Source organism: Sebastes umbrosus, chromosome 15, assembly GCF_015220745.1.
Source record: "Sebastes umbrosus isolate fSebUmb1 chromosome 15, fSebUmb1.pri, whole genome shotgun sequence".
NCBI classification, from domain to species: domain Eukaryota; kingdom Metazoa; phylum Chordata; class Actinopteri; order Perciformes; family Sebastidae; genus Sebastes; species Sebastes umbrosus.
Genome location: NC_051283.1, coordinates 10,552,000 through 10,564,012, shown reverse-complemented (window position 1 = coordinate 10,564,012; position 12,013 = coordinate 10,552,000). Strand labels below are relative to the sequence as shown.

The 12,013-nt window shown below is 41.1% G+C and overlaps 1 protein-coding gene and 1 long non-coding RNA gene across 2 annotated transcripts in view; one reads left to right on the top strand and one right to left on the bottom strand.

Annotated features, from left to right (window-relative positions):
* The window catches only part of LOC119502913, a 16,172-nt gene extending 4,159 nt beyond the window's left edge, over window positions 1–12,013 (top strand). The window contains exons 2-3 of the long non-coding RNA XR_005210215.1: window positions 3,831–3,834; window positions 11,865–12,013. This is a non-coding gene — a long non-coding RNA (uncharacterized LOC119502913). The remainder of the gene's footprint in view (window positions 1–3,830; window positions 3,835–11,864) is intronic.
* Window positions 902–11,584, bottom strand: maco1a (macoilin 1a). The gene is made up of 11 exons (XM_037794193.1): window positions 11,315–11,584; window positions 9,932–10,073; window positions 8,616–8,742; window positions 8,324–8,447; window positions 7,995–8,173; window positions 6,422–6,965; window positions 5,982–6,140; window positions 4,318–4,500; window positions 4,044–4,164; window positions 3,507–3,681; window positions 902–3,010 (listed from the first exon to the last, which is right to left on the bottom strand). Exons 1-11 carry the CDS (start codon window positions 11,392–11,394, stop codon window positions 2,808–2,810), a joined length of 2,037 nt encoding a protein of 678 aa, XP_037650121.1. The 5' UTR covers window positions 11,395–11,584; the 3' UTR covers window positions 902–2,807.

The following is a 12,013-nucleotide window of genomic DNA, read 5'->3' as shown; positions in this document are numbered from 1 at the left end:
TGTGTATTATCATCTCATTGCAAGGCTGGTGCTATCATTATTTACAAACTTTTTCACGCTTCTATTAATGTTTTTTTTTATGAGCAAACATTTCTGCTGTTGTAACCTACTTTGTTGACAATTATTTCAGAACGCTGTTATTTCATTACACATGAATGCAGCGTAGTTGTTTTTCTTACATTTGAATTTCATTAATTCTGATTTTAATTTGTATTGGTGTTTGTTTGTATTCCCTCTTCAATTTTCAGATGCCGTACCGTTTTGTGCGTAGGGCTTGTATTGCATTATCTTCTTGGAAACTCAGCAGATAACAGCTGAAAATATTTACTTAACATTTACGTCAGCCCATTACAACACAGGCACGCATTCATACATAACACCCTGTAAGACGAAGAAACTCTGTGGCCTCAGGATTTCTATTAAAAATGCTTATTTGGTTGTTTTGTCTACCCTGAAGCAAATGAATGCAACTCTTCTGTGTATTTCCTACTAAGAAATAGGTATTTACAGGGAGCACCTGAAGGCATCATCACAGCACAGGGCAACCACATTGTTTTTCTGATTTGAAACATTTGTAGAGCAACAAGGTTTTCAAGAGGATGTAAACAATATTTACCTAGTTGTCTTGCAGGTCTGGGAGGTGACAACAGGATAAACTAAATGCTTAAAACACGTATAAGTTGTTGGCTATATGGAAATACATACAACTTCTGAAAAAATGTGGCAATTAAGATAGAACATTTAGCAAATAAATGTCAATTTGTACTCTCACAAAGTCATTTTAATTTGTCCTTTGACATTAAGTTTCTGTGTTTTGACATCTCAAATGTTTCTTGCCAAAACTTGTGGCCTCTTAATAAAAAGGAAAACTAGACACACAGATCATGACGCGTACACAGACTGAACAGCTTGCGTTGCCACCAGCAAGACTTTCTTTAATAGTGATGGCCAAAGTGAAAAGTGTGACACAGCCACCATCACTTTGAGTAAAGAAAACAAACATGGTGGAACAATGAAAAGATAAAACAAAGCACTTTTTTTTTTAAACCCTTCTCTTCCTTCTACACAAACTTATAAAAGCAACTTGAGAACTGATTTCACAACACCAGAGCGATCCACAAATAATACTTTTTTTTTTTTTTTTTACCCAGGTAGGCATGACATGACAGCACGACATGGTCAAATGGTTCGGGGGGGGGGGGGTATTAACCTTTTTCCCAACACAACACATTCACAGAATCCTTCCTGGTAGAAAATATAGGAAATCAACTGAATATGATGGGAAATATCAAGGAGGTGCCACTCAATAAAAGTCTGTAACAAATAAATAAATGTGTGAGTAACACAATCAGTCCAACCTGCTGCCTCACTACGATCAGCCCAGAACCTTGTAAACACAAACACCATCCCAATATGTTCTAATGACAAAAAAATAACAGCACTCTTCTGCAAACATTATGCTAGCTACATCGATCAAAGTATGGATGGAAACCAAACATCAACACTTGGCACTTAAGAACTGAAATGAAATAAACAAAGAAAACATTCCTCAGTAAGTTAATGTACATTGTTGTAAACAACTAAATGCCAACTGTAGGGCATGATAATAGACAATCAGTTTGGTTGGAGTTTGGCGTACCAAGACTGTCACTATGACATGTACCATGTCCAGTGTTATGTTTTCCCTTTAAGTTTGTAATTCTTTTAGCCTTTGAATACTGAATTGAATGGATCAGAATGTGAGAAATCTTGAATGCAAATCAGAGCTAGAGAGAGAGAAACTTTAAAGCTTGATGCTTTTTTAGATCCCAGGATTGCAACATATGTGGTTTCTACATCTTAAAAAAGAGAAACTGCAAGGCACTGTAAAATCTGCAAATAATGGTAACCACCGGTTACCTCGACATCATTAAATCCAGAGAACAATATGGCCTAACGGGTTCTAATTTGGTCCAGAGGGAGAGGAAAAAAGGTGTCTGCAGCAAACAGGTGAACATTTTGGCAGTGCCAGGTCCAATCTAGCAGTAGCATTTTTTTTTTTTTAGCACAGAACAACATCTGCTTCATCAAACTAACTGATAATCCTGGAGACTTCACTACTCCAGCATTGGAGAGGATAAATTGTATTGGAATATCTGAAGAACACAGCAAACGTTTATCACTATTTTAGAAGAAATGTACATTGTCGTAACTGAACTGAAACTTTACAAAAACAAACAATCACTGATTTAAGTTAATGGTGATATAGCAAAACATGAATAGGTTTTACATTCATGTATCTCTCACTGGGCTTTACTTTACAGGTGAGTTTCAGACTCAAAGTGAACTGAAAACATCATGAAAAGCCAATTGTTTTTTTTAAATTAAACATCTGTGTGTCAGTTCACTATAGGAGAAACTATGGCTGGGAGGAGGAGGGGGGGGGGTTATACTGACAGCAAAAGAAGACTGACATGAAGCGATGCATGACGGCTCTTCAGTAGACATTTGGCCAACAGATTGTGTGTTCCTTTCTCCCCCTTCAAACGCTGTCTAATGGCTAAATCCCAAAACTCAACAAAAAAAGTCATATTGTACACAACCCTCTCAAAATAATAGTTCTCATAATAGAACCAAAACAAAAAGGAGCCAAATACACATATGTATGGAGGGGTTGTGTGCACTGTGTTGTCTGTATGTGTTACATTAGAGTGCAAAAACTGTCAGGGGGGGGCTGGTAAACTCAAAAAATAACCCAAACTGGAACTGAACGCTTCACCAAAATAAAAGAGACAAAGTCCTGTCTGACAAACGTGTGGATATCAGAGTCACTTCTTGAGGGGCTGGTAGACTGAGGCGTTGGGGTCCAGGGAGGAGGGACTATTGTCCATGAACTTGGAGGAGTAGTGCGGGGCGACGGGGCTGAGGTTGCTGCCGTCTGATGAGTAGGACAGGCTGGGCATCACCGCCATCACCTCTGCTATCTTCTGCTTCAGCTCGGCGATCTCCTGCTCCCTCTGGTGGATCTGGCCTGGAGGAGACGCAGGAAACAAAGTCACAGCATTGAGAGAAGAGACAGGGGGGACATTTGTCCTGAAAGTGACTGTTCTAGGAGGATACAGTACCTTTAGGGCTGCATGATTTAAAAAAAAATAATAATATCTAATGTGATTATTTAGAATGATATTGCAATTGCAGTATGATTGGCGATATTAGAGCGAATGATCATTTTTACATGATTATTCTCATTTTTATTAAAATGATTATGGTGCGATTTTTGCGGGAATATGTACCAAACAAAGATTTTTTCTTAAGTCTGTAGAGTATGGTGTATGGGCCGGGACATCTCTTGTGTTTGGTGAGCCGAAGACAAATTTCCACCCTGGTGGACAATAAAGATTTATCGTATTGTATTGTATTGTAAGCGACACCTGTGCTTTCCCTGCTGTGACTAGTGGTGAAGCAGTGTAGCAGTCAATTCATATTACCAAACAATGACATTTAAGAGTGAATGACTTCATCCCTACCTTGTGCTATCTCCAGCTGCCTCTTGGCATCCCCCAGTGCGGAGAAGAGGTCCAGTTTGATCCTGGTCTCAGCACTCAGGCTGTTCTCCAGGTGCTGGGTCTTCTCCTGCATGGCTGACAGCGCCGACATCAACACCTCGGTGTCCTTCTCGTTCTCTTTATACTTCCGCAGCTCCTGGATGTGACAGGAGAGGAAAAGAGAAATTTGCATTAGAAATTAGATGAACTCCTTGAGTATGTTTTACACTAATCAAAAATGATTATAAGTGACTAAACTGTCTTATTTGAGCTGTGCTAAATGCTTGATGCACACAGAAATCACAGGGGGGTCTATTTATTTAATTAAATCAATTACTTGAGCTAAAATGGCACGTCATATTTAGTAAAGTGATCACATTTTGCTATTAGAAATTCAAGCACAGCAGCAACTTGTTAAGTATTTTACAATCTCTTTAATGACCTAGAAAGCACACATTCATTAACCCAAATCACTATCTTATAAGAATAAGATAACAGAGTCGTGTTATTCCTCCTCACCTGACACTTGCCCTCCAGATCTCTAATCTGCTCCTCCTTAAGTTTCATGTCCATGCTGAGCTTCTTACACTCCGTCTCCAGCTCTCTGATGCGACCACGCAGAGAGTCAGTCGACTCCACTCTGTTGGCCAGAAGAGAAAAAAACACACTTTTAATGGTGGAAAAGGAAAAATATGTCCAGGAGTCAACCGATCTTTCACTTATTGTTTGGATATTTACTGATTTGATCGGTTTAATTAGTAAAAGTTCATTTTGCCAACAGAGTAATGAGTACCTGGTGGCAGCAGCTAATGCTACGGCTCTGGCAGCGGTGGCCTCCTCCATCTTCTTCCTCTTCCTCTCCTCAGCCAGCTGTTTCTCAGCAAGGGCTCGAGCCTCCTGCTCAGCCTTCAGCCTCTTCTCCAGCTGGGAGATGGTCTGCTTGTCCTTCTGCTTGGCCTGGACGGCACTGTGGAGCCTGAAGTATGGAGGGAGGAAGGAACACAGTCAACCTGGCTGGATCACAAGATGAACACACTAATTTCTACAGTCTCTCATAAATAATCACACTAAAGCGCCACTTTGAATCTTGTGTTTACCAGAGATGTGCTCACAGGTTTCTTAGAAATAAGTCATTCAGCATGAAAAAGCATAAAAAAATGACTAATCGACTAAAGAAATCTTAGGGCGCTTTCACAAACCAACATTTAGTCCGTTTTAATTGAACTCTAGTGTGGTATCGTTTGGGCAGTTGTGAACGCAGAAATCGTACTCTGGCGTGGACTAAAACAACCGTTTCCAAGCGAACCAAAACGCAGGCTGCCTGTGTGGGCATATGTTGAAATTGGACGCAGGTAACTACAGGTTAACATGAGTGGGAGAGGACGGACCTGGACTTCTGCAGAAGTCTGATGATGTTTGATTGACATCTGGGACGAAGAGAACACACAGAATATGCTAAATAAAGTCCACAAATAGTAACGTTTATAAAGTTGTTTGAGATAAACGTGGACAAATTGACTAATAGGGGGCTTAGACCTAGTAAATACACCTAAGGTTTAAATGGTTTAACCTTCAACTTTGTTCACTGATAACACACCATTACCATGACACTAACAGAGAAAGCAATGTTTGTGTACCGAGGCTGATAGAGATAAAGGTCATAGACCTAATAGCCTTTCAAACCCACTATGCTTCAAACGGTACTTTGTGTGATGTGTTGTTGTTTTTATAAGTGTCTTCAGTTCAGTAAGGCTAATAGCTCAGGCGGAATTGACACATCATGATTGTCTTTGTGGCTTTTGTGGTCAGTAACAAAGCTTTTCAGAAGGAAGTAACGTACTGTGACTCATCAGCTGAGCTGAAAATGGTGCCGGCAGTCACAAGTGAGGGGAGCTCAACTGGTGACAACTGATTCATAAGGTGGTTTGATCATACATGTGCTGTACGCCTCTACGGTCTTTCTTCAAGGGCATTCATAGTGTTGTACTTGTGCTTTTACATACAAATGGTGAAAGAAGTAGTTGCGTTTGTGAAGGATGAAAAAATAATAAATAGCTCGCACAGGGCTCCAATGTTCACTAATTTACTGCACAATAGTACTACTGCCTTTCAAGGATGAAAAACAGACAACTGTGAATAACAATGACTTCTTTCTGAACAATTGGCCATGAGCAATAGCCAATTCAAGCTAGTAGCTTATCAAGGAAAAATGTAGAGGGGATGAAAATACAGGAAAACGTGTAAAATAAAATGCTCCACCTGTTCTAGTCCAATGTATTTGTAGGGATCTTCACTTGTAAGGTTTTTTGGCAGAGTTGCGTGACCGAGACCACCGCACTGTCCTTAACTTACCGGCTACCTACCTCAACATACGGTCCAGAAATGATATTTTATTGCATCACAACTCAGGTGAGATTGCTGTCAGAGTTGACGTGAGTATGCTGCTCGTGTACCCACTTGTTCTGCAGCAGCTCGTTGTCCTGGCGGAGCTGGCCCAGTTCAGAGCGTAGGCTGCGGTCTTGGCTGCTCAGAGAGGAAAGCTGACTCCGCAGCTCTGACTCCAACTGCCTGTTGGCCTGAAGGTCTGCCTTCAGACGCTTCACATCCTGCTCCAGCCTTTTGGAAAAAGGAAACAAGATCATTGAAAGGCAAACACGTCTCCTGTAACTAGTCCAGGATAGAAACAATTCATTATTGTATTGTGAGGTGATGACCACAAGAGTAAACGAGAGTTGTATTGGCTTGTATCCTTCAATAAAAAGTGAACCAGAACACGAGTACAGACACAATAACAATGAAGTCGGATGACATTTATAACTCCACGCACCAGCAACAACACGTACAGTCAGTCAGAAGAAGAACGGGGATTTGAAACAGTGCAACAGTGTGTGTCTTACCGTACTAAAGCGTCCGGCTTTCCCAGCTGGTTGTTGGGGATACAGTTCTCCACCGGATCCTTCTGCCCCTTCCCCGCCCCCTTCTGCTTCTTCTCATTCTTACTGGTGGAGGAACCCGGCGGCACGCTGCCGTTTGAAGAACTGTGATTCCGTGGAGACGAGTTGGAAATGTTACCCCCGCCTCCGCTGGCATTTTTGTAGTTCTTCCCCGTCCCACCCATTTCCTCTTTAGAAGCAGAGTGTGTGTTGGCGTCGGCGTGTGTGTTCTCTCCCGCCAGGTCGTTATTCAGTCTCTTTGCCCCGACGTAGTTCTCTATATACTCTGTCTCCTGTAGTTTGGAGTCCAGTGCGTGTATAATACTGTTGTTATTGATTCCAATTGTGTTCTGCTTTTTGCCCTCGCGCTCTTTCGCAGTACTGTCCTTCCCTTTTTCCCGGTACTCCAGTTCTGGTAACGGGACCGTGGTGCTTTTCTTTCCAGGAGGCGCTCCGTTCTGGGATATAACGGCGGGTTCCACCTCGGAGATCCCTTTAGCTAAAGCAGCTGGAGGAGAGCAAATGTAGGCAGCGTTAGAAGACACATAAAAAAAACATACTGGACAGAATTAACTAAACTAAACTAAAATATCCGGGCAGAGACCTCCTGAAAAGCGAGTGTACAGGCCTGTACTACGAAGCAGGGTTTGGGGTTAGCGAGGTAACTTCAGGTTTAACACTGGAGTTTCAGTCCTACGACGGTGGTTCACTTCTTATTCTTCTCTAATTCTTGATTAGATTTATTCTTTTAGCGTGTGTGACAATGTTTTAGCCTTCTTCTATCAGCTGCAACCGCGACGGTGTGAAACGGACCTGGGAGCAAATAAAAAATAAATATAAAAACATAATTCCAAAGCAGGAAGTAGGCTTAAAATTGTCATACACCCCATAATTTCCCCAAGGTGATGAATAAAGCATCTTCTATTTTATTCTATAAGAATACATCTAAACAACACATTAATTTAACGGAATACACACACATGTAATTATAGTCAGATCTACTCGTGCCCTAGATTTACTTTAATGCCAGCTATTCTTCTTGCATTTGGCAGCTTCAACTCTGTTGCTTTAAGTCTGGATTATGTGTTTAACTTCTTCGTATTTTTTCTAATATTACAGTTTACCCTTCATTTGTAAAATGTGCCGCTCTGCTGACCGTAGACTTGTCATGTTTGTGATTGGTAATATGCTGCAAACGCCACCCCTTTATGTAAACGTGCTCATAGCCAGATTGAGAAACCCTGGGTTGAATTACCGAGTTGATAACCACCGTTGTAGGACCGCTTAGCGGGATCGCAGTCTTTAGGGTTAATTAAGCCAAATAACAAGAAGATACCTTGGGTACGTTGAACTCGCTTTGTAGTACAGACCTCTGGTATGGTTCTATGTTTGTTTGTTGCTTGAAAGCACCACAGGATTATGTGATAGTAGACAGCAAACCTCTGTCATCCTTGTTCCCTGTCCATGAGTGTACTACTGATAGCACAATTTCGACGGACCATTTCTACTGTCTGCTGCAACAACTTTTGTGTCTCACCCTCCTCTGCCTCCCTCTCCTGCCTCTGCAGCATCTGTTGCTCTGGCGGTAAAGCCTGCAGTAGAAGCTGCATGTAGAATTCGTTCTCCTTCTGCACCTCCTTCTGTTTCCTCAATCGCATCTTGTAGCTAACGTAGCTCTTAAAGCCGAAGCCCAGAGTAACCACTGGATAGCCGATACTGGGAGGGGAAGAGAAAGTCAACTTTTAATATGAGGGTATCCTTCAATTTTTAGGCAATAAATATTAATTGATTTTCTTAACTATTTATCATGGGTAGTACAAAACAAAATCATAGGACATTGACAAAAGACTCCACTATGACGTTTACCAGTGAGCAGCAAAGGGTCGACACAGGTCAACATGAAAGTTCTTCAGATCTTTGAACCGTATGGCAGCTTCGATGTACACAAACAGGATCCACAGCGATACAGTGGGTAGACAGACTCCTCTTTCTGCATGAAAGTAAGAGACGAGGAAAAAAAAAAGAGAAAAATCAGCCCTCTTGAGTCTAGCACTGAAGAAACTTGGCAGCTTTGAATTTCTTTCTTTCTGTCTTTAAGGTGAAAGTGTCCGCTTGGCTGGCAGAGATATAAAAGAGTCCAAAGAAAACTTGGACTAACCTGTGTGCCAGACATACTGGACCCATACGTAGGTGCTGGCAGCGAAAAATAGCCATTGGACGGGGATGAAGAGGAGGCAGATGATGTCTGATGTAAACGCCACACATACGAAGAAAACAGAGAACGCCTAGGTGTAGGAGAAAGAGACAGACAATTGAATATGGCATAACGACTGTGCATAAATAGTTTCTGTGTGGAAACATGTACTTTACATGTGTACTATAAAAGACACTAAAAAAAACTTGTCTTGCTGCTTCCCCATCCACAACTACCATGTATATACAGTACATTATTTCAACTGTATAATGTGGATTGGAGATGCACAGCATTTCATATTTGTTGTTCATCTATCCAAATGTGCTCCAGACCACCTCCTGCTTAGGTAATAACATGCAAGTTAAACGGTGATATTGATAACATTCAGCCCCTGGATGTTGCATTCTCCCACCCAGTTCCATTGTATTTACTTCACAACAAGTCATTGCCAGGCATTTGACATCAGTCTCAGCCATTTATCTTCTTTTTTTCCCCCCACACTGACTACCCAGAGATATCACGTGATATGATACCAACTATTATTGGCTCACAAGCCTTGTTAGAAGTGGGAACCAAACGTCAGACATCCTCCACAGAGATAAACAAAACATTAATTTTCGACCAGCCAACATTTTTAAAATGATTATTTCACAATCATAATTCATAATTTTTTCAGGGAAAGCCATACTTTTAGAAATAAAAAAAAACCCTAAAAAAATGTATGGCAACTTGAGATTTGATAAAACATGTCATATGATCTAAAAATCTGTGTTTTTCTGTGATGGGACAGTCAAACACATCTCGCATCTAACGGGACCAGATGGAGGAGAAAAAAAAAAGGTACATTTAAAAGTGCTATTGATATTTTTACTTCACAACAAGTCGTTGCCAACGTCAATCTCAGCCATTTATCCGTTTTTTTACACACTAACTGGCAACTAGATTGCTGACGACCCAGAGATACCACGTGATACCAACGTCATTATACTATTGTCTCATAAGCCTTGTTAGAAGTGGGAACTAAACGTCAGATATCTTCCACAGAGATAAACAAAACATTCATTTTGGACTCGCCAAATTTTTTTTTAAATGATTAATTCACAATCATAATATATATTTTTTTCTAAGAAAAGACATACTTTTATTCGGCACCTTTCTAAAAGCTCTGTAGATGTATTATTTTTTTTTAAAACATATTTGTCTATCTAAAAATGCTATCAATAACACCTTTAATGTCAGGTGGAAAGGGTGGGGGGTGGGTCATATAAACCAGCTCTTACCAGTCCCTGATATCTGAAGGAGTCGTAGACACTTCGAATGAAAAGCCAGAAGGGCCACAGGTACTCAAACCTGAACTCAAGCACAAAGTCGGCCAGCAGAACTAACACCCACACCACCAGGAACTTCAGGTACAGGAACGTACTGCGGGGAAAGATGGAGAAAAATGTGTTAAAAAGGAAGACACAAGTGTTAATCTGAAGTAGACTACTAGATTTGAAGGCAGATAAATGTCAATTCAACAGTGCAACAGTGAGCATTAATACAAATCTAGATATTCCCAACAAGGCTAATAATGTCTTGTGAAGGGCTCATTGCATGAGTGTTTGAAATGACCAACGCCTTGCGACCAACATAAGTCTTCATCAGGGTCACTGTGAGCATTGATGAAGACCTATGTTGGTTGCAAGGCGTTGGTCATTTTAAACAATTATTGCCATGTAAAATAAAGGCATTTTAATTTTGTTCAAACACTACAGTGTGCCTTGGATTATTTTTGAGGGAGACTTGCATTTTGTACTTTTTTCCACCCATTCAATGACTGAATGAGCCCAATACACCTGAAGGATCCAAAGAGCACCTGTATGTGATTACCATATAGACCATACTCCATTGTCTTCAAGGCTAATAATGTGTTTCTGTTAGCAAATACAGTGAAATAGATGATAATGGCTGAGAGAGACATCTAAACAAGTGAGAGAGGGAGGGCGGTAGAGAGAGATGGATAGAGAGAGTATGTATGTGCCATGTCTGGACATGTATGTTGATGAAAGCACAGCTGGTTTCTTTTTCTGGCTTGCCATCAATCAGTCTATAGGAAAAGAAAAGGCATGCTATTTTAATACTACATCACCTTAGATAATATTACAACTTTACATGCTCCAGTTAGACCTGATTACTGTGGTGGTTATTGTCTCCTGTGCCACCAGAACAAAGCCCAGGTGAGAGCCCCGCCAGTCGGAGTCACCTCGGACCTCAAAACGAGCGCCCCTCACATTACTGCTGTCATATCCAACAGCTCCAGCATGATTATTCTCCAAGTTCACGCTGTCTTTCTTTAATTTAACACATTCTCCAATGAGCTGAATGTGTTACAAGTCATACTTAAAGACCCACAGAGTCTCACGGGCACCTCTCCGTTTTAATTCAGCCAGAATTTGAATTTAACTACCAAGCTAGAGACAAATAATACCACACGAGTACCGTCAGGCCTGTCGTTTTGACATGTTAATGTAGCTCGTTGCAGAGCTCCAACCAAAGCGTGCCTGAATGTGTTAGTAGCACAGCCTCTTAGCCGTGTCTTGCCATATGCAGAGAGAGAGAGAGGCAGCCATTGTTACACAACCCCGTCCCTCCAGCTCCTCTCGTCTCTTCTGTCTCCGTACCTGCTATATATACCCTCGGTGATTCGGTTCCGTTTCAACGGCCGTCGGAGTTTGCTGCAGTCCGCATTGCGCCGCTTCATCCTCCTCCCTGGTGATTCACTGGTGATATCGGTCTGGTAACTGCGACTGGAAATGTCATCCGCTCATCCTAATAATCCACACTTCTTCAATTATCCACCATTGTTGTTGTTTTATTGGCACACATGAAACAAAGAAATAAATAAAAACAGAGTCCGCTGAAAGGCCCCTCCCCTTTTCACGACACGCTGCGTCGCCTTTTGGGGACGTGTGACGTCATGACGTCGTTATGCACGCACTGTAATAAAACGGAAACTGTCAAGCATGTTCTTTTTTTTAATTGAGAAATTTACATTACAATGTGGCATCGTACAGAACAGTCCACAACTAACAGACAAGCCTGGAAATAGGCGTACAGTGCATAAGAGTGTGGATGAAGAGAGAAAAAGAAATCCAAAAACAAACAAACAAACAAAACAAAAACAAAAACAAAAGTAAGGGAATGTGTGAATAGTGCTAATAGTGCTGTAAGGGTTCTCTGTAAGGTTAAGGTCCTCACCTAACATTGAAAGCTTCATAGCATTCTTTTTCTTCATATGTTTCAGAGATGAAAAGTAAAGACACAGCTCCTTATGAAAAACATAGAAATTTGGTCTTGATTTCAGGAATCTATTTTTATGT

What these genes read in the sequence shown, in the direction of transcription:
- maco1a (XM_037794193.1), bottom strand. Translation starts at nt 11,394, where the DNA reads ATGAAGCGGCGCAATGCGGACTGCAGCAAACTCCGACGGCCGTTGAAA. An exon ending in AAGCCGGACGCTTTAGTACG is followed by an intron (nt 6,141 to 6,421) that starts GTAAGACACACA and finishes TTTTTCCAAAAG; the next exon opens with GCTGGAGCAGGATGTGAAGC. An exon ending in AACGAGCTGCTGCAGAACAA is followed by an intron (nt 4,501 to 5,981) that starts GTGGGTACACGA and finishes TCCATACTTCAG; the next exon opens with GCTCCACAGTGCCGTCCAGG.